This window comes from Trachurus trachurus (genome assembly GCF_905171665.1).
Source record: "Trachurus trachurus genome assembly, chromosome: 23".
Lineage (NCBI taxonomy): Eukaryota > Metazoa > Chordata > Actinopteri > Carangiformes > Carangidae > Trachurus > Trachurus trachurus.
Genome location: NC_139912.1, coordinates 17565273 through 17588160, shown reverse-complemented (window position 1 = coordinate 17588160; position 22888 = coordinate 17565273). Strand labels below are relative to the sequence as shown.

The window sequence follows — 22888 nt, the reverse complement described above, 5'->3', positions numbered from 1 at the left end:
GGCAGAGCGTTGTCTTCCACTCCAGCACTCCAATATTTAAAGGGATAGTTCAACATTTTGGCAAATTCACCTATTGCCATAATCCCTATAGGTATAGGAGTAGGTTCATTCCCTTTAATTATTGGTGCATGTTGTTTTGAGATCTATGGGGCAGAGACACGAGCTGTCCCTCATCAAACTCGTCAAATACACAATCCAACAACTGCAAAACGCTCTAGTGGACAAGTTGTGACCTGCACATTCACCACGCTATGAAATAATAATGTAACATTACGAGACAGAGGTGTTTTTGAGGCAAATGCATAGCCGGAACTACATTCTAGACACGGCTGCTAGGTGGAGTGATTTCAAAAGCGCAAGTAGTTGTGAGTATTTGCTTTGTGTGTCGTAATGTTACATAATTATACGTCATTTCATAGCGTGGTGAATGTGCAGGTCACAACTTGTCCACCAGAGTGTTTTGGAGTTGTTGGATTGTGTATTTGATGAGTTTGATGAGCGACAGGGGACCTGTACCATTCACCTTCATTGCATTAGCTGAGCAGCTCACATCTCTGCCCCGCCGATCTCAAAACAACATGCACCGATAATTAAAGGTAATGGACCTACTGCTATGACTACAGGGATTAGGGTGATAGGAGAATTTGCCAAAATGTTGAACTATCCCTTTAACATTTTCTAACAAAGGATGAAAGTTGAGTCAGAATTATTAATTGATGCAGCATGTGGAGAACTGTTACCAGTGCTTTATGATAGACAGAAGAGGAAGATAACTTCCAGTACAGTACAATTTATGGAAAGTGGAACAGATCCATGAAGTCCAAGCCTTTATCCCTGTTGAACATTACACGCTCACGCCCTCCTCACATGTGGAACTCTAAACCGCCCTCCTCCTCCTCTTCTTCCTCCTCCGCAGATGGTACGTCGTTAGAGGGGCGCTGGCCGAGCCTCTTCCACCCGCCGCGGAACTCTGGGATCAGTGACATGGAGGCCCAGCGGGTGCTGCAGATCGCCGTCATCCTGCGAAACCTGTCCTTCGAGGAGGCCAACGTCAAGCTGCTGGCGGCCAACCGAACGTGCCTGCGCTTCCTTTTGCTCTGTGCCCACTGTAACCTCATCTCACTCCGACAGCTCGGACTGGACACGTTGGGCAACGTGGCCGCTGAGGTGAGTCCCAGGCCTCGCCCACACGCAAACAGAGCTGTCCCCCAAACACGTCCGTGTACACAAGAACCACTGAATACGACTGGAGACGCTGTAATACATACGACAGGCCTGTGTGTGGCGCTGTAAAGCTTCATCTCCTAACATTCTAGGTTGACTGGGAGTGGTGTCGGTCCTAATAGGACAATATAACGGACACGTTTTAGGCGCAGCGTCCGAGACATCTGACAGTTACGTAGTCCGCAGTTGTTGTTCCGTTTAGCGGTGTGGCTCAGGTTACGGGTGGGGCGGGGCTATGACATCATCAGTGTTTTGGTTGTCTACATGAAAACGCTCGGGCTACTTCTGTAGATACTCCTAAACCCGTCTATAGCTGTGTTTCCACTGCAGGACGTCCTGGTGAAGGGAACTGTCCTCTCACTCAGCCGCCATGTCTCCACTGCAGAGCAGAACCTCCAGACTCTTGATGCGACGTGCAACAGTTTCGATCATCAAGCGATTGTTGTGCTGCAGTTTTTTTTCTGCTCTTGTCGGTGTTGTTTTTCCGACAGTATAGACACTTTCTAATAATACTGGGTTTTAAAAATGTCGTTCCGAGTGTCGCAGAATCGCGTAGTTGTTTGTCCACTTACCATACATGTTTTACTGACTTATTCTCTTTTTTTCCGGCCGTGTAGACAGTTTTTCAATAACACTGGGTTTTAAAAATGACACTTATTCTGGTGCTTCCTCTTGGCGTAACATTCCGCTTTAGGTTTGACCAATCAGCACAGAGTAAACTTCAAGCCTAGTCAAGTTTTCGGGGCCGATCTGAGTACTTACCCCGAGGCTGGGACTCGTTTGGCCCCCGTAAAAGTTCCCGTAGACGGCCCTTCAGGGGAAGTTCCTGCAGTGGAGACGCGCACCAACGGCCCTGGCCCCGTAAAATTACCCCGGAGTTCCTGCAGTGGAGACGGCCCTTAGATGTGGACAAGTCCTCCGTCAGGACGGAGTCATTAATTGTTGATCAGTGACTTAAAGCAATACTTAAGAACTTTCAGTTTTGGTTGAGTTTGGTGGCGCCAGTGGCCCAAAGCGGTAGTGTTTTTCCTGAAGGAAGACCCCATTTCCCATGAGCACCAGCGTGTAGCGTCGTAAACATCCTGATCTCCCGGTCGCGTGCAACAACTCGGTGCTGACCTGTTGATCTGCCTATTTAGTGATTTTACAATCAGTATCTCCTCGTTCATAGTGTCAACGGGGTGAAACGGTGTCTGAAAACCTCTGACCTGTTGACTTCAGGTCGGTCAGGACGATTTCCTGTCCCGCACGAGCTGCTCTGTGCTGAATTTATGCACCGTGCTCCGCTGGCAAAAATATAAAAACTCTGCGTGTTGCGGAGGGCTGCCGGGTGCAGGGGCCGTGACTCAGCGGAGCAGCAGCCGGTGGAAACTGACTACAATACAAACGTATCGGCTCCGCAGCCGTTCCACATACCATAACTCTCCCTCTTTGGTTTTTTAGTCTCCTCAGACAAAACTTTTAATTTCTTTAGTTTTCTTGCTGCTTCTGTCATGATAGCGGTAACCCACATGAATGGGGAAAGGGGGAAGTGACTTATGCCGTAAAGCAGTCAGCACATTGTGGTTTGGGGTTCCTACCTACCATCCACCTGGAAGCTGTTTAGTGCCAGTGAAGGCGATACAGACCCCTTTAGGTCAGGACAGAGGTGTCATTCAACCTGTTATAAGTCGATGTACCATCACAAAAGTTCTGAAAATATTCTATGAAGGTTGAAAAGTTACTTAGTGTTGGTTTAAGAAATGATGATGTGAGGCTGCTCAGTGGTCGTGTGGTTAGAGCTCGTCCCATGCTGGCATATGGTTACCGGTTCAACTCCAACTGAGACGACCATTCCCTCAGTCTCGCTCCCTGCTGTCCTGCCTCTACACTGTCCTATCAAGTGAAGGCAAAAAATATCTAAAAAAAAAATCTGATTTGGTTCCAGTCATACAGTAAAAGTGAGCTGCCTGCTGGAGGTTACCGTGACACCTGAAATGAGTGAGCTCATGTGTGATTTGAGTGTAACTGTGTTGTATTACTCATTGACTTGATCTGATGATCCTGTCAGTCACAGCAGGTGTGTTCCAGGTGTAGAGCTGATGAGCCCTTGGCAGCGTGTGTTTTTGTTGTTGTGTTTTTAGCAGTTGTTGGTTATTAATGAGCCCATTATCTTTGTCATACAGGCTCACTGCAGCACATTAGTTTGTGGGATTGCAGTTCCTCCCCAAAAGAACCAGTATATGGAGCAAACACCGTCTTAATTAATTAGCTAATTAACAAGCCAGATGAACCAACGGGTGAAGTGATGAGTTAGTGCTCAGAACCAGAGCTGATGGGTTTATTTGGGGCAGAGGTGGTATGTTTAGAAACTCAATCATGTGGAGCTGGAGCTGCAGACCACAGCCGTGTCACTCAGTCTGTGTTTTACTTTTGAATGTGCAAATCAAGACATTGGTTTCATTTCGCAGAGTAACATTTATTGCTATGAGATGCATGTAAATGAGGCTGCGTCTATTTTTAGACCCCCTGTGCATAGAGTCCCTGATACCATCAGTTGAGCCTTTGATGTGATTAATTGGATGGCTGGGTTTAAGGCCCCTCTCACATTTACACATGCTACAGATATGATCTGGCAAAGCCTTGTGTGTGTGGCGTGTTAATGTAAAGAATAGGAATCCTATTAGGCCACTTGTTTGGTTGCTTATGTGTTGTGGCACAAGTCATTAGGACGTGGACATCAGACCTCAGCCTGCTGTTTGGAGATGTAGGGACAAGCCAGGCTTTGTTGTGGTTATAATGCTGTAAGACAGAGGAGGACATTATTTTGGTTGTCGACTAATTTATTGATTATTTTTTCGATTAGTCTGGCAGCAATGCAGCGTCGGTTTGGACTTTGGTTTTACTTCATATTCTCAGCTAATTAAAAACCCATGAAACATAACTGTTTTTAAATTGTTAATGTTATGAAACATAAATTAATTAAATACAATATTAAAGTGCAAGTTGTGATTAAACAAACATAATGTAGGCAAATATCCGAGTAGTAGTGAAATGGCACACTCACTCTCACAATGTTCAATTTTTTTTTTAATTTTTTTGAACGAATTGTATTAAATAAAAATATAATTGTTTATTTGAGTGTTTTTATGGCAATAATTATAGATGACAAAGCCAAAGTAAATTATTGGGACATAACATTTTTTTGGGATGACATACAGTCACTTCGGCACGGTTCAGAATATATTTGGGGACGATTTCGGGCAGTGGTCAGCACCATTCATCCTATTAACCCTTTTTCTACCACTTCAATGGGAAACATTATTTTAAGGTCGAAAGAACGACATAGTGTTGAATTATTTAACAGTAGACTGAGATCATACAGCAGAGTTTTATAAATACGACGTGTCGGTGCTAAAATTTCACGTCAACGAATTCTTCTTGTGGATGTAATGGATTAGGTGGACTTGTCTGCTGTGTCAGTGGGTCTGATGGATGTTGTGTCTCGTTGCAGCTCCAGCTGGATCCCGTGGACTTTCGGACGACTCATCTGATCTTTCACACCATCACCAAATGCTTGATGTCCAGGGACAGGTTCCTCAAAATGAGAGGTGAGTGTTGCCGCGGAGACCAACTCTGGAGCGAGGGCGATGAATATCTGATGGGTTTGGTTGTGTACGAAGCGTCTCATGATGAATGTGTGTGTGTGTGTGTGTCTTCAGCCATGGAGATCCTGGGCAACCTCAGTAAGGTGGAGGACAACGGCGTGCTGATCTGCGAGTACGTGGATCAGGACTCGTACAGGGAGGTGATGATGCTCCTCACCCTGCCGGACCTCATGCTCCTCATGGCCTCCTTGGAGGTGCTCTACCTGCTGGCCCAGCTGGGAGAGATCCCCTGCACCAAGATCTCCTCTGTGGACCACAGCATAGGTACCAGCGCCTTCAGAACCACTAAGGATCATGGGAATTGACTTTTCCTTTTATCTTGATTCATTCCCCTTCGTTTTGACTGATAAGTGAATCCAGAGCTTGAAACCTGATGTCACATGGACTCAGTGGAGTTTGGTAACTTGTCCATCTGCCAACTTGTATCACGCTAGTCTTTCCATTCATGAGTAACTGCCTCAGATGACAGTGTATTTCCTTCAACCTTGAAATCTTTAATGATAGTTTCCTCTGGTTTGAATTCCCTGCTGAATGGATGAAATATCCCTGTGTGTGTGTTTGTGTGTGTGCTGATTCCTGTGTGTGTTTCCTCCTCTCTCTGCTCAGACCTGTTAGTGCGATTAGTATCAGTCGACCTTCACACATTTGGACCCGACGCCCTGACGGCGGTGCGGTTGATCGAGCATCAGGCCAGCGCCGACCAGGCGGCCGAGGTTCGACCGCAGCTGGTGGAGCAGGTTCCTGCAGCTGTGCAGGGAACACCAGCACCTGGTGAGTGTGTGAGAGTGTGTTTGTGTGCGTGTGTGTGTGTCCAGTGTCCACCCACTGCATCTGTCCAACCTCTGCTCCTTGATTTTTTTTGTTCTGCCCTCACAAGAATGAAGCTGGCTCACCTTGTAGCACATGCCAATAAGGCCCATGTTCGATTCCAACCTGTCGACCCTCTGCTGCACATCTCTCCTGTCTCTCTTGCCCTGTAGCTCTAGTTTAGACGTGAAAACAAAGATCAGATGTTCAGTGTCACTAGCTGTGTTTACATGAGCAAAATGTCTTCATCAGAAACTTGAGGGATTGGAAAATCTGAATCCACTGTTTATATGGGTTCAAAATCCAAATAATCCAATCATGACGTGCGTATACTATACATGCACCAAGCTTTATTCAGAATAGCAGCATTTTGACATGTGCAGAGTTGTCTAATTTCCCTAAAACAACCGCAGGAAGAGAAGCTGTATACTTCCTCCTGTGCTGTAAACAAATCAACAAACATGGAAGTGGCTCAATTTTTCCCATCCGTTTCCCAACTGTTTGACCAATAACAATAACTTATAAAAATAACTTATAACAATAACTTTTACTGATTTAATACTATCGGTTAGTTATTCCTCATGTGGTCACCTCATGGAGGCGTGTCGACACCTGCAGACTTCCACTCTGCTTTCAGTCACATTTCACAGCATAAAGTTACTGGAGGACTCACAGTATGAGCCAGTTATGCAGCTCAGTCCCCATGACGGACGTCTGCTGCTTTAAAAAAAAAAAAAAAAAAAAATCTTTCACTCACCTGCAGCTGAGCCGAAAGTCATTTTCGGAATTAGTGTTTACATGGACGCGGTTGAGAATAAAGATCGGCAAAAACCACCCCGCTTAATCAGAATTTGTTTTCGATTGAGCCGAATCAGATCAGAATCAGTGTTTACATGACACACGTGTCAGCTTTGACTCATCCTGCACGTCGTACACCTTAAATTGCCGCGATGGCACCTGACAACTTCTGATTCTCTTTGTTTACTACAGAAGTGTTGGTGCATTGCTCTACATTGAAGAAACCAATAAACAAAGTCTACACATACACACAGAGCAGCAAAACAGAATATCACACAAAAGCAGACTTGTCATGAAGACTGTATGGCACAAACATTGACAGGAAAGTTTCTGTAAAGTAACCAGGAAAAACCTGCTGAACTATCTACTGTATGTGTTGAACATACTGTACACTTTGACAGGAGCACACATGTAACCTGGAGGTCAAAGGGGTTTAAACAGCATCTCTACATACTATATTTTAAAACATGCATGAATCAAACCTTGTTTCCATGGTGTTTCTATCTAAATGAAATGCAGTGGGTATAAACAAGGCAGCACGCATCAGTGAATCCACTGAGGCTGCTGTGAATCATGGTATCAACACTGCCATCCACTGTAAGTCGTTAGACACACCAGCCTTTTAACAGTGTCAAGTGAACACATCACCAAGCAGCTTCACCCCAGTCAACCCAGCTGCCCTTTCTCCTGGCTGATCTCAAATCAGCGCAACACACAGCAACAAACGCTCTGTTTTGGTCTCTGTCTCTGTATTGTAGCTTACAACTGATAAACTCACCTGTAGTTTATTGTTTTATGGATCCTCATTAGTTGAGCCCTTCCTGAGAAACAGGATGGTTTAGTGTGTGTGTGTGTGTGTGTGTGTGTGTGTGTGTGTGTGTGTGTGTGTGTGTGTGTGTGTGTGTGTGTGTGTGTGTGTGTGTGTGTGTGTGTGTGTGTGTGTGTGTGTGTGTGTGTGTGTGTGTGTGTGTGTGTGTGTGTGTGTGTGTGTGTGTGTGTGTGTGTGTGTGTGTGTGTGTGTGTGTGTGTGTGTGGCATTTAAGGGCCAGTCTGGCTGCTCTGTTTTGAACTAGCTGTAGTTTATTTATTTTTTTGCTGCTGCTGCTGACAAAGTGACAATAGACCAAGGACTGTATCACTTCACTGGTAGTTGAACCACATGATGGTCCAGCATGGCTGCACTGTCTCCCACACTAAAACCCATTCACAGGCCTGTTGTGTTTGACTGGATTTAATATTTTCACCCTTTTTGTTTTTGCAACCGTCGGTAATTCATTTTGACTTTTTACCACCTGGTCTGAAGCAGCTGCATGGCTCAGTAACACACACGCTTCAGTCCTGTATAGGGATGTCACGATTATAGATTTTCTTGGTACGATTGTTGTCAGAGAAATAATCACGGTATTACGATTATCACAGTTATTATGCATTATTGCATTAATGCACTATTAATGTGTAAAATCAAATATAGTCAAAATATAATGACATTGCTCAATATTTACAAAAATATTTTATGTATCTATTAAAATATGACCAATTATTAATCCCCCAGGGGAAGTTTTTAAAATATTAAAGTCATTGTCTTCTATAAGTAATTTTTTTTTTTCAATTACAAATGACACTCTAGCATTTAAATTCCCCCCAACCCAATTCAATGTTACATAAATGGACCAGTATCTGTGCATTTACCTTTACTTTGGTGCACATCTGCCAATATGGCTCAGACATAATCTTTTTTGGAAAGTGGTGGTATTTAGGAATCTTTACAATTAATTTATTGTGGCGTTTAATACCGCGATTAATTGTGAAAACAAGTAATTGTGACATCCCTAGTCCTGTATGTGATAGAACATGAATTTTAATTTAAAGCAGATATCAGTGGAATGTTTTTGTTAATATAAGTCCTAAATAGTCCTATTTTCCGTCAGCAATCACTTACATGAAGTATTTCAGCCTAAACACGAGTCTCTCCGTCACTCTGCTCTGCTGTAACCCGAGGAGAAAATTTTCCTTGTGGGATACAAGTGTTATCCAATGAGGAGAGAGAACGGCATGAAGGGCTGTGTGTGCAGCCAAGGGATGCGCGTGAATGTGGTGACGTAGCACGAGGACCAATTGATGCCTGACAAGGGCGGGGGCTGCTAACTCATGGTGCGTTCAAAGAAACTCGTACTTTGTGTTTTTCCTTCCTGTGAAGTCATACCAGTTCGATCTGGTACGAGTTCACGGGTCGGAAGTTACGAGTGGCCGTTATAGGGAACTTTCACAGACAACTGGATGGTAAAAACACGAGCTACGGGTTACCTGGAACGCTACCAAGTCGTAGTTGTGACTTGAAGCTGTAACTTACGGTTTCAAAAGCCTGCCTTGAACGCAGCATTAGCCGAAACGGCCGTGAAGCTGATATCTGCTTTAAATCTTTAGTTTTTTGAAACACAATATCATGTTAAAGTAAAATAAAAACATGAACAAGTTACATCAGCAGCAGCAGCTGAGGGTGAGACCACAAAATAGACTCACACCTGTCGTGTGTTGCAGTGTCTGGGCTCTTGTGTGTGTCCTCTACCTGTGAATAAGAAAACAAAACAAATCCCCACATTTCCCACAGCACCTTAAGTGTGTGAGAATGAGCAGCCGACCCCTGGTGGGACATAACCCCCCCCCCTACCTAAACTTGGAAGTGTCCTCCCAGTGCTGTCTGTGGCCACTAATGCAAACTTATTAGTGTTGTGACATCTAGTGGACGGCCTGGGGAGCACTGCAGAGCTGACACCTATTCAATCAATACACCAGCAGCGTGATCCGTCAACATGGAATCAGTGGCACAGAGGAGCTCACTTAACAAAACTCAAGCATTTCTTTCCCTCTTTGTCTCCGTAGTAACGAGGGTTCCAGTTCAACCCGCTCAACCGCCGCCTGGTATCGTTGAACTCGATGGGGAGAAATTCACGCTGCAGTGGTAAGATGAATGAACTCCCAGACATCTCTAGTGGAGATGTCTTTGTGAGAGAGCAGGTTTAGCATTTTCCATCTCTTCTTGTTTTTAATAACCTCTGTGCGCTCGGCTTCTCCAACAGGTTAAACGCACACTTTGAGACCAACGCCGAGGGCTCGGTGTCTCGATCGGAGATGTACTCTGAGTACCTGGCCACCTGCAGCAAAATGGGACGCAGCAACATCTTGAACTCTACCGGCTTCCTCAAATGTCTGCGGTCAGTCCCCTCTCCTCACCCGCACACAGAACAAACCGAAGCTATTTCTCAGTTTGCTCTCCAGCCGTCAACCTCCATCTAACACAACGTAGCTGTGTAGAGTTTCAATAATGACTGATCCTTGAGCAAGACAAGTGTTACACCTGTGAAGACCCACTAACACCTGACTGTGGTCCTCAAAGGAAGATGGTCCAATCAATGTTCACACTTAGGTCAAATTGGTCCTAGGAGACATTGGGTATTTACCATCTCTGGCTCTGATTGGCCGTGATGTGAACCTGCTACTCATCAGCCCCGCTTCCTGCTGTGACCTGCCACCTGCCCAGCACCGGGCCTCTAGATTAGAAACACAGCAGCTACACTGTTTCGAAAACACTACAGATGTGATTTCCCAGCATGCACTGCAGGCAGCTAGCAGCTCAATTTCCCTCTTGTTTATCTGTGTGTGTGTCTCTCCCATTCCACACCTGAAGGATGGAGTTTACATCCCAGTGATGTTCAGGTCTTCAAGTGTTTATAATAAGGGCTGGATCTGATTCCATTTGACATTGATTCATTTAGAGAGATTCCAGTTTTAATACTACAGTAGTTTTACTTGGTTAGGAAAAAGATTTTTCTGCAAACTCTCACCTGCTTCATTATGGAAAGTATTAATGTTTACATTAAAAATGGACCCAAATGGTGTTACATTAATGCATGTATTCATCATGACCCACTCCAGAAGTAATAATTGAAGGACTGCAATCAATGTGTACATTTCATCAGTGATTGGACACAACAAAATGTAAACTACAGCGTGAGTTCTTTTCTGTGATCTGGTCCTGTTACGCGCCTGACTAACCACCAGGAAATGGCGTATATTCGATCTAAGGATTTTATGCATTGATATCTATATATTCAAATGAAGATCGATGTGAATCGGAAAAAATCTTGTTTTTCTAAACCATATGAACAGTAGGTGTTAAATCGTGTTGAGTTGTTACTGTGCTCCGGTGGCGCAGTACGTTACATTACACACAACACAGCGCCTCGTTACAGTCAGCTGATAGGAGTGTGTAAACATGCGTGTTGCAGTCATAGTTCTATGTAATACTGTGGCAGGCAAATAGAATTTAATATCAAATTTTCACTACAGATAGTAACTTACTGTGTTAACGGCTGAAGAAGTCAAGTGTTGTCTTCATATCTGTAAAGACATCAGAGATTGATCATCGCTGATGTGATGGTCCATCAGCACAACCCTGCTTCCTACAGGAACTAATAAAAAGCCCGATGATGCTCTACCACATCCTGCACATATTCACAGGTCCCTCACAGGGATCTGCAGTAGGACTCTATAAGATCTGTTTTATTTATTCCCAAATTCCGTCAATTCCGTTTTAATTTTTGATAATTTTTTTGTCTTTTTACCTTTTACTCTTCTTTTACTACCAAAAAGAGTGTGTTTTTAATTTTAATGACTAAAATGTACACAAATGAAATTCATACCGTTAGAACAAATACTGCATGATGCAACATAACACTGCACTATACTTCAGGTGACAACAAAATATTAATGCTTATGAGCTTTAAACTGTTTCCAGTAAAATAAATAATATTAGTTAAAAAAATAATGTCCTTGTTTTTCACATGGCTTTTGGACTATAGGTGGTCATTGCATGTCTTATCATTGTACATATTTGAGGAACATTACAAACTGACAGCAGATCAGTAAATGTTGCAGCACTCACCAGTCCCCCCCCCCCCCCCCCCTTGTCACCACAGGACTGTGTTCCCCAACCACACGATGCGGCGGCAAGAGGAGCACAAGGCCAACGGCCAGGCGCAGATCTTTCTGGTGGGACTGAAGCGACGGTCGATCCCCCTGCCCATCCAGCTGTACTACCAGCAGCAGCAGCAGCAGAGCAGCCCGGCAGCAGCAGCTCCTCCACCTCCAGCAGCGCGGCATGAAGCACCTGGAGACCCTCAGGCCCCGCCTCCAGGTAGAGCTGATCACTCAAGCCTCTGTTCTTCATCCTCAGCACTGTTAAAAAGTCACACACACACACACGGGACTAAAAATAAACGGGAGCTGCATCACGCACCGCGCTTTGTTCAGTCACAAGATGCTGACTCCTGGTCTCTGCTGGCTCCGTTTCCAACACTCGACACACGATGCATTTAGTTAATCAGACAGACATGGGCCAAACGTCAGGAGCTGCAGCGCCGTGGAAAAGAAAAAGGCATTTGAGGAAAGCGATACTGTGGAGAAGGATGCTGGCAGGCTGACAGAGCAGAGCTGGTGCCGCTGAGACCAAGATGGCTGAACTAATTACAAAGGCAAACACATTGAGAAAATGATCAAAGGCGCTCAAGTTAGTTGGAGAAGCTTACTAGAGGAGTTGAAAGGGAAACAGCTAAGCAGTATCACTTATCATGAAAGTGAGCACAGAGGACACTCGGCTGTGTTATGTTATATTTACTAACTCTGAGCAGGAGCCAGGCTGTCCACGACTCTGTGTGTGTTCTGTTGTTTTGGAGAAACTGTGATTTAGACAGTGTTTTTCAAAAACTACATTGGTTGTTTGGAGCAGAGCAGCAGAGTTGATCATGTTTGACCTGGTTAGGCCTCATGAAGAGGGAGGGGGGGTCTGAATTAAACAGAAAGGACCTCCTTAATTAAGAGTCAGTGGTGCAGGAGGAAATCTTCAGCCTAATTCCATCGGTACAGTGTGTGTGTGACGTCAACGACAGCTGCCACATTCTGAGAACAAAAAAGAAGCATAATGCTGATTTAAAGGTAAAAAACTAAAATATATAGATGAATTCATATATTTATTTATGTAATTATTTATTTGTATTTAAATGTTTTGTTGTAGTTGGGATGTTTTTGGGCGGAGTCGGTGTGTTTTCTCCAGCCAATGACAGAGCGCAGATGAAGTTGGGTGTAACTTTGAAGGCCGAAGTGGAGAAGGGCTCTGTGTGAACAGCAGCCGGGTCGTGGCAAAGTCAGACATAATGAATGATGGCAAACAGACACTGCATGTCTCCAAAACTTATCAGGCAGGTTTCCAGGATGCCAATAGCCTACTCATTTCAATGTAACAATTGCTGATGAGAACCGGTGTCAAAAAGGGAAAAAAAAACAAAAAACGATCACAGACTTCATGATCGAAGCTTCGATTTTTTGGGGGGTCAGCCCTTTTGTTTTGTTATAAAACACATATTCTCACTGGTTGCACTGTGGGAAATGCACTGATGCATCAGCCAAGGCACTTTTTTTCCCCGGACGGTTTCTATGTTACATTTTGTGCCGTCTCTACTGTTGTGAAGCATGCGCACATGCATTGTCCAGTGTCAGTCCGACCAACGCGTTTACATGCACTTCAGTTGTCCAGTTAAAGTCGGATTTAGGTCATAATTCGTTTTTTTCAACAGTCATGTAAACATACTGACGGATAAAGTGTCTAATCTACTTGTATTGCACCTAGACGTGGTCTATTAATAAAATGACACATTGTATTCCATATGGGATGATCCCCTATTATACAGGCTGTATCACTAGTGAAGACTGCTGCATGCTGTTGGCTTCTTCTGTTAATCTTCAAGCTCTATTGACACACAACCACCCATTTACATCATCACAATGAACAGGAAGCAGCTTTGGTCGTTCGTTCTTACAAGTCACACATTAACTGATGTTTGCGACACCTGCAAACCTGCGATTAGAAATTGGAACTATAACATTACATCATCCCAGTGTGTTGGTAGCTATTAAGATATACACATGAAAGATTATTTACTTCTGTTGCTCACCCTGAGTATCACACAAGACATGCAATAGAGGGAAGGTTTTCACTACCTAAAGGGAAAACTACATAAACTCTATGTATGTGAGAGAGAGAGAGCAATTGAAAGGTGGAATGCATAACCAGGTTATATTATTCAAGCCAGTTTAAAAAGCTGTTAAAACAGTATTTTGTAATATTTAATGAACTGGGATTGGTTTGTGTATGACAAATCATATAAGAATGATATGAAACACCCTTTTTATTTTTCTTTATGAAATGAAAATTGTGTTTTCTTAATATTTTCCTGTGTGATGTATCTTAGAACTTTGTAGGTAAACGACAAACTGTTTGTAAAAACGGGCTATACAAATAAAATTGCCTTGCCTTGCCTATTGTGCCCATTTCATATTGTGTGAGGGGTGTGTACTGGACCCCAGTGAGAATAGCCACGCCATTGGTCAAGTGCTAATTGGGATCCATAATAAAAGCAAGTCAGTAAGCTTCCCATAATTAAACAGTTTTCTGTATGTGTCTGTGTTTGACCAGGCTTACCTCCCGGGCATCCCATTCATGGACCCCAGTTTGTCCGGGCCACTGGCCCCAGCCTCAGCACCGGTGGTGTCGCCCCATCCATGGCCTTGACTGCACAGGAACCTCCCCATGCAAACTACCCGACTGTTTCTCGTCACCCGGTGCCCCCACAGGTGCCTCTGCAGTTACCCAACCCTCTGGCAGCCGTGCAGCAGCAGCCGATCCGACCCGGTCTGGTGGTCCAGATCCCCACGTCGGCGTCGGTCACCCAGAACCACAGCCCCCAGAACCCCACTGCTGCACCCGCGCCCCAGCAGCAGCAGCACTCCCCCATGCTCCCCACTGGGACGCCGGTGACGCTATTCCAGCAGGTACCGCAGGGCCACATCCTCACCGCCAGGGTGCAGGGCGTGTGCCCCCCCATCACACAGCACCCTCCCCTGCCTCAGACCCCTCCCCTGCCCGGACCTCAGGGTGGAGCCCCCCAGGAGTCTCACTGTGTCGCCGTGACATCGGCGCCATCCTCCTCCATCCAAGTGGGAGGCGGCCAGGCGTTGAGCATCACGGGCGTGACGGGCTCGCGCGTGGCGTTTCAGAACATCGCCCCCAAACCAGCGCCAAACCAGTCAGGTGGACCAGCAGCCACGATAGCCCCCCCCAACCAGCAGCCTCAGCAGCAGAGCGTAGTAATAGTCAGCCCCAACCCCCAGCAGAACCCCGCCTATTCCCCCGCCATCCACCAGATCGTTCTCGCCAACCCCTCGGCCCTCTCGGGCGCCCAGACTATCCAGATAGCCGGGCAGCCCGCCGCCGCTTCCAGCCCCTGCCCGCCCCCCGCCTCCCACTCCAACACCCAGCTCCAGCCCAATCAAACTGTCAGCCATGCACTGTCCATCAAACGGCACCAACATCAGCAGCAGCATCAGCCGCCGCTCCAAATTATCTCCCAGACCCCCCCACCTCAGCCTACCTCCACCGAGTCCAGCTTGATCAAACAGCTACTGCTTCCAAAGCGAGGGCCTTCTACGCCGGGGGGCAAGCTCATCCTCCCCGCCCCGCAGGTGCCCCCTCCCAACAGCACGATAGCCCCGAGTCCACAGGTCATCTACCAGGCGGGCTACAGCACACAGAACCCCTCTCCTCAGCCTCAGCAGCTCAATGTCCAGCTGGTCCCGGGCCAGCTCCCCGCCGCGGGGGCTCCGGGCCTGCAGACGGTGCAGCTGCTGCCGGGTCAGCTCATCTCTACGAGCGGCGCCGGGGCGGCCACCATCATCCAGGGCCCCACGGCGGCCGGTCAGGTCACGTTCACCGTGGTGCCCAACACCGGCTTCACCACCTCCGCCGCCGTGGCCGCCGTGAGCCAGGGCGCCGTGGCTCCGGTCGCTCCCCCTCCGCCATTCTCTACCGGGACGGTGCCCCACCACGCCCCAGCGGCCCCTCCACCACCGCCGCCGCCGCCACCACCACTGCCAGCTCCCCTCAGAGGAGACAAGATCATTTGTCAAAAGGAGGAGGAGGCTAAGGACGCCACAGGGCTGCACATCCACGAGAGGAAGATCGAGGTGATGGAGAACTCGTCTCTGGCGGAAGGAGACTCCTCCAACGGCAAAACCAGTAACGGCGACGTGGCGGCGGGCGCCAAGCTGCTCAACGGTCGGAAGTGCATGGAGTCTAATCTACCTCCATACCACTCAGGGAACAGCCAGGGGGCGCTCAACGGCCCGGCCACGGAGAGCCACCCTGCTAATGGGAAGCAGGCCCTCTCCCCGGGCCTGAACCCCCCCCTGGAGGGAAACCCCGACCCCAAAAAGACTTTGGTCAACGGAGTGTGTGACTTTGACCGGGGTGACGGTGGTGGCAACTTTAACAAAAACATTCCAAATCACATTGCTTCCAAACAGTACTTGGGAAACGGGGAGGTGGGCCCCTCTGAAAAGAGCCGCAGCTCAGACCCCCCTCTCCCCAGCCCCCCTCCCCCCCAGCAGGACACTGCCAAAGCCCAGCAGGCCGAGCGGCTGGCCAACGGACCCCAGGCAGCAGGCAACAGGCTTCCCTCGGAATTAACTAATGGACCTTTGGGGCCGGGCCACGGCCACGCTGCGCTACGGCAGCAACTGCTCCCCAACTCCTCCCTCCCCCCCACCGTCACTGTTACCTCCCAGAGTCTGGCCGCCTCCCCGGCCAACGGGGTGGCCTCCGAGGCTCGAGGCCTCAAGAGGCCGGCCGAGAGCGAGGAGCGCGGCACGGCGGCGGCGCCCTCGGGGATCCCCAACAAAGTGGGGGTGCGGATCATCACCATCAGCGACCCCAACAACGCCGGCAGCAGCGCCACCATGGTGGCGGTGCCGGCAGGAACTGACCCAAGCACAGTAGCCAAAGTAGCAATAGAGAACGCCACTCAGCAGAGGAACTGCTCCCCCACAGAGGCAGCTGGCTCTACGGTGAGTTGCCGTGGTGAGGCCTGATGTCAGGTCTGATGTCAGGTCTGTCACCAAGTATGTGCTGCATGTCTGTCACACGTTCAGCAGAGGGTGGGGATTAGTATTGCCATGTCATGTGTGTCTCATTTGTCACTTACTACCTGGGCTCCCAGTTTCACACACAGCTTGATTTCCACCAGAACACATTATAGCTGCGTTTCCACTGCAGGAGGTCACGGTGAAGAGAGGGGGAATGGAACTTCACAGGACACGTCCTCTCACTTGGCCGTTGTCTCCACTGCAGAGCAGGACACACAGGACTCTTGAGGCGATGTGACCGTTGCAACAGTTTCTATCATTGCACAATCGTTTGTTTTTCTCGCTCGTTGTTTTCCATGCAGTATAGATGCTTTCTAATACTGGTCTAATAATACTGGTCGCATAACCGCGCGTTTGCGTAGTTGTCTGTCCACTGAACATCTTTTACTGACTTATTCCCTTTTTCTGTGGACACTTTTTAAATAACACTGAGTTTTAAAAATGCCGCTCATTTTGGGGCTTTCTCTTGGTTTCACATTCTGCTTTGAGTATGACCAATCAGCACAGAGTAAACCTCAAGCCCCACCCAGAGGAGAGGGTCCTTCAGGGGGCGGTTCCTGCAGTGGAAACCCTTCAGTCTGCTACACATGCTGGGAGCACTGACAGCAAAACATGTGGTTACTAGTTTGAGTGCTACGTAACACATCTAAACTCAGAGAAATTAAGCTGTTCTAATAAAATTAAACATTGATGTTGAAGCTGTAAAGCCTGCCACACACAAAGATCATCTAGCTGGTTTTCCCCTTTAGACTCGGAGAGCAGAAACAGCTCCTGGCTTCATCATTAAAGCGTCTCACTCTGTCTTCACATTGACAACCACTCATTCTCCACAGGACACTGTAATACATAAGAGCACACCAGAGCAGCACAGCCCATGTTTATGGGATGTATGCATGTCCTGTGTACCTGCTGGTAGAACTCATCAGAACATCACTCTGCACTGTCACTGGTGGTCAGACACTTCTAATGGTGTTCCTGTGTTTGATTACACAATAAACAGTCAAGTATTACAAGTCTGGGACGTAATGTGCCTCATATAAGCAAAATCACTGTCAGACCACAGGCTCAGTCTTTAAGTGTCACTGTGACAGCTATTGTGCAGTTAGTAGGCTTGGGCGGTATTACGGTAATACCGTATACTGCAGGTATTTAAAAATAGCAACGGTATCAGTTTCAATACCGTCATGAAAAAATGCAATGCACTTATACAGGAGATAAGGATTAAATAAAAGTAATTTAATGTCTAAACTTTATTATATGTCCAGTAGCACTTATGTGTGGTTGAATTTTAAGTTAGTTTAATATGTTTTAGCCTACTTTTAAACCCCCCCCCCCCCCCCTCCACTGTCCGCTCCCCCGTCGGACACGTTCCTCATAGTCACTCTCACTCACACACATCACACAGCCAGATCGCTCTGCACACAGTTTATTAACTTGATTAGTTTCAAAAAGTCGGTCAGGTTTTACCGTTATGCCTGTTATTTCACCAATAAACACAGTAGATGAGCGTGAGTGACTGAGCTGCGGCGGGTGGGGTGGGGGGTCCGCGGCGTGGAGCGGTGCGGGACTCTGACTGCAGCGGGGACTATCATGTCTCTGCTCCGTGACACTGTGAGACAGACCGCCGGTGGGCCTGTGGGACGGGTCCCGCTAATCGTTGAAAACACCAGTGATACTTCTCCAGAACAGAGACATCAGGAACAACATCGGAAAAAGTCGCTCTTGACAAGAAAAAAAAAAAAAAAAGGGACCGGACCTGCCGTGCCGTGTAAAAAAAAAAAAAAAAAAAAACTGACAGCGAGTGCGTGTCATGACTTCCTGTATCTGGCCCTTCAAAATAAAAGCCCTATAGCCTTTCATATACAGTTCGGTCATATTGATTTTGACTTAATTTTGACAAGACAGGGCTCCAAATGTTTTTTTTTTTCCTGGACCAATCGACCAATGTGATTTTGGTCTGCTTAGCCCTAGTATTCAGTTTCTGATTGGTGAAGACACAAGCCAATGTCATAATTTTTAATTAGTCACGGTAATACCGTATACCGTGGTAAAATGTGGAGGAAGTTTGACGGTATCAAAATTTGGATACCGCCCAAGCCTAGCAGTTAGTGTGTGTGTGTGAGAGAGTGTGTGAAGATAAACAGTGTATTTATTGCAGTGTGAGCAGGATGGGTAGAAACATGTATTAATCTGAAATAGCTTGTTGAAGCTGTGACTGTTATTGTCACTAGTGAGGCTGGTGATGCTACACAACATGCATGTTCTGACACACTCTATGTGAACCACGTAGCTGATAACACATGTGACAAACAGCGTGTGATGTGAATGTGGGAAAGGATCCAGATGATTCTGTATCGTAATGCAAAGTCTGTTGTGTAACAGAAAGTGAGCTGGAAAGTTTCTACTATCAGTGTGTGAGCTGTTGACAACAATGTGAGCAACTCTGCCTCATGGCTGCAAAACAGACTCTTTTAATAAAATCAGATAAATGATCTCAAACCTGTACCGAACACTAGAATATGAAGTTGTGTAACTGTATCGTACAGTAACACATTGGTATTGGCTTGCATATTAGCATATCTCGGTGTGAGGTGAACAGCACTTTGATTTGGGAAATGTGATATGGGGGAATTTTAGTTGTGTGCAGCACTAGAACTGTAGTCAAGTGCTTATTTGCGTTTAGTGTGCTAACGGCCTTGGGGGGGAAACAAACTGTCTCTGGGGATGAGTTGACATTTTTCACAACTTAAAATCAGCTGCTGGATGTGAAGAGTCTCATTTCCCCTGTAAACCCCCCCCCCACCCCTTCACTTCTGAGAGCCAGGAGGAGCCGCAAAGAACTTCAGTTAAAACAATACACAACCACACTAACAGACGTACTATGGAAGCCCATTTCTACCACTTGATGGAAAATCAAATCAAAAGAACTCAAATACTAAGTCAGTATCTCATAATTATTATTTCATTATTCTAAGCCAGAATTATGAGATGAATGATGAGATACTGTATCGTAATTTTAATTTATCTCATTATTTTGAGTTAGTATCTCAAAATTTTGAGTTATAATATCTTTTTCTTTTCATCCAATGATGGAAATGGGCTTCCATAACCAGTGTGGTGAGTCTGTGTTTGGAGGTTAAGAAGGTGAGACCAGTTAAGACCATGTGGTTCTCACCGATACCCACCTCCTATAGCAAAGCAACTGAGAGAGCAACTTCTGCCCCCCAGCCGGGCTGCGGTTACGATCTCAGCCGACAGCACCTCGCTCTCACTCTGACCTCCTCATGTGTTCTGGAAACCATCGGAAATAAATGTGGGAAAACACCTCGTACCTCCGTCTCTGAGTAATATGCAGTGTTTATTAACATTTGCCTTTCTGTCTATCTAGCCGACCGTAACCCCGTCCCCGCCCCCCGCGCCCCAGCCTGCCCCAGCGGGACACCACAACCCTCACCTCCCAGCACAGCAGACCTCGGCCGCGCCGCCGGAGCAGAGCAGGAAAGCGGGGCAGAACTTCAAGTGTCTGTGGCAGTCCTGCAAGCGGTGCGTTGGCGCGGCGCCGCCTCTCGTTCGTAACGAAACTCGCCGTGGAGATTTTTCCTCTTCTCATTTGTTCCCTGTTTTTGTTCCTCAGGTGGTTCGAAACGCCGTCGCAGGTGTTCTACCACGCAGCGACGAAGCACGGCGGGAAGGACGCGTACACAGGCCAGTGTCAGTGGGAGGGCTGTGAACCCTTCCCCCGGCAGAGACTGTCCTTCATCACGCATCTACAGGTGAGGCCCCCGCCCCCAACCGTCACCGCAACATTCATTCATCCTACCAGTTTACCGCTGCCTTCACTCACCTGTCAAACCTCCACCCTCTGTTTCCCCAGGATAAGCACTGTTCTCGAGAGGCTTTGCTGGCTGGACTCAAATTAGAGGAGCAGGCACAAAGTCCCAATCAGACTTCTTCCCAGTACGTACTCCTCTCTAATTAACCACAGTGCAGCTCTTTTTGATTCATGATTGATGCTTGAAACTGTTCCTCACACCTGCCTCTGCACTTGAAACTAAATGATAATTTCCCTGAAGGTTTTCGAAGTGACTTTCCTGCACATAAGACTTGAATAATGATATTAACGCCTTATTTATGCACCAAACATAAAACATCCAAATGACAATTTAAATGTAAATGAGTCTGATCTCAGGTGGTTGCAGGCGTGTGTCAGGATGAGGATGTCAGACTGCATTCTGGCTCGTGGTGGGGGCGGGGGGGGTCAAAGCTCACAGACAGAGGGAAGGAGGGGTCACGGCCTGGTATAACAGTCAGTGGAAGAATGTTAGAATGTTTTCCAAGATAAACAGGCAGCCGGGGTGGAGACTAGAGGCTGCAGCATCTGAACAGGACTGTGGGAGGTGGATTGATTTCTGACTGAGACGGGGGCACAGGGAGGTGGGAGGACATCAGAGTATGGCTGAGCTTCACCAGACCTGAAATAAAAGACTTGACCTCAGTTTTATTTCTCCGATGATTAAAAAACAAGACTGCAGAACTTTCACATGCCCTAGTCACAGTCTCATGGCTGAGCTTCCCATGATTCATCTGTCTTTTGTTGTGGTGACCTCAGCTCTGACTGATGACGCTGCAGTGAGTCGGTGTGGAACACATGTACTTAGGTTAGGTAAAAGGAAATTTCCCTTTTTAGTAACTCCAGCAACTGAGTTTCAGGTTTACTGTGTTATTGTGGTAGTTATGTTTGAGATAAATGACACTAAATGTGTGTGTGTGTGTTGTAAAGGACTCCGCCAGTGGCTGGCAGCACTCCGGCACCACGAGCACCGAAAGCAATCGTCAATCATCCGAGCGCAGCTCTCATGGCTCTACGAAGAGGCTCTCGAAACCTGGTCTTCAGGGACTTCACTGTGAGTAGGACAGAGCCCCAGGCCACGCTTCTACCTCCACTCCCTCAAAACTCACACACACACGTGTCTGTGTGACTTACTAAGCTCTTGGTTGGTTGAGGTGAACATAAGCTGCTCTGAATCTTGTAAATCCCACAGTTTCCTCCAGCTCTGGTTCAGTCACAGGTCAGGACCGGCTGGGAATGTAGCAGGAGACATCCAGCTTCATTATGTTGGAATCTGCATTAGATAATTGGAAACCCCATCAAATGAGAAATGTATTTTCCCACCTTTAACCCTGTATCCACATGTTATATGTTCATGTATCTGAATATAAACATTGAATATTTTCATATGAATTTCTACATCCAATTTAAATAAGATCTCATTTACAGTCCCCACATGATTGACAGATGTCAATCAATATCTGCAAAAAGTCCCTCCCCACCAAGGCGTCTTTAAAAACTGCTTATGAGAATAAAGAGGCAAATCCATTTCTGTTATAATATCTTTTTCTTTTCATCAAATGATGGAAATGGGCTTCCATGACCAGTGTGGTGAGTCTGTGTTTGGAGGTTAAGAAGGTGAGACCAGTTAAGACCATGTGGTTCTCACCGATACCCACCTCCTATAGCAAAGCAACTGAGAGAGCAACTTCTGCCCCCCAGCCGGGCTGCGGTTACAATCTCAGCCGACAGCACCTCGCTCTCACTCTGACCTCCTCATCTGTTCTGAAAACCATCGGAAATAAATGTGGGAAAACACACGTAATATGCAGTGTTTCACCTGTTATTTTCTATGTCATTGTACATGATGGATACTAACACTTGTAGGAGAAAAGGGTGTGAAGTTTAAATGACAGCTAGAAAACCATTAGAGAAGTGTTTGTCTTGTTTGTGTTTGTGTGTGTGTGTGTGTGTGTCTGTTCAAACCTGCTGAACCAACACTGAACCCTTCAATGTGTCTGTTCCCTGTCCAGGATGAGAAAGAGGGACCAGTGACTAAACACATACGACTAACTGCTGCCTTAACGTTAAAGAACATCGCCAAGCACTCTGACTGTGGTCGCACGTAAGTGTCCTGCTGAGAGGATCGACACATGAAAAACTGTGTTGTTGGGATGTCACCATTACTGGTTTTCACAACTAACTGCGCTATTAAACACCACCATTAACTAATTGTAAAGATTCCTCAATACTGTCAGTTTCCAAAAAAGATGATGTCAGAACCATACAGGCAACCTGCACGGAACGAAAACAAAGTTACACAACAACCGCGTGTGTAACTTTGTTTTCGTTCCGTTGCGAGTTGCAGAACAGAGACATGTCTGAGTGGTTAAGTTTGGCAGAGGAAACTGATTCCCTCCAAACAAACGTATGAAATGGACGAGGGCTCGTCAGCCTGTAAAACATGCTGCAAAAAGTATCAAGTATCAAATTTAATTGTGTAGTGGTCTGACCGGTTTCGGCCTTCAGTACAACAAGTTAAAGTTGAAAA

General features: G+C 46.6%; 1 protein-coding gene across 5 annotated transcripts in view; it reads left to right on the top strand.

The window, feature by feature from the left end:
- Positions 1 to 22888, top strand: part of arid2 (AT-rich interactive domain 2) — a 45613-nt gene that overhangs the window by 20094 nt on the left and 2631 nt on the right. For all 5 annotated transcript variants that reach the window (XM_083999765.1, XM_083999764.1, XM_083999766.1 and 2 more), the window contains 13 exons: positions 917 to 1167; positions 4718 to 4814; positions 4926 to 5135; positions 5478 to 5642; positions 9357 to 9435; positions 9554 to 9688; positions 11453 to 11670; positions 14005 to 16430; positions 19897 to 20051; positions 20143 to 20281; positions 20383 to 20465; positions 21289 to 21412; positions 22371 to 22462. In XM_083999765.1, coding sequence (XP_083855891.1) covers positions 917 to 1167; positions 4718 to 4814; positions 4926 to 5135; positions 5478 to 5642; positions 9357 to 9435; positions 9554 to 9688; positions 11453 to 11670; positions 14005 to 16430; positions 19897 to 20051; positions 20143 to 20281; positions 20383 to 20465; positions 21289 to 21412; positions 22371 to 22462 — 4174 coding nt within the window. The remainder of the gene's footprint in view (positions 1 to 916; positions 1168 to 4717; positions 4815 to 4925; positions 5136 to 5477; positions 5643 to 9356; positions 9436 to 9553; positions 9689 to 11452; positions 11671 to 14004; positions 16431 to 19896; positions 20052 to 20142; positions 20282 to 20382; positions 20466 to 21288; positions 21413 to 22370; positions 22463 to 22888) is intronic.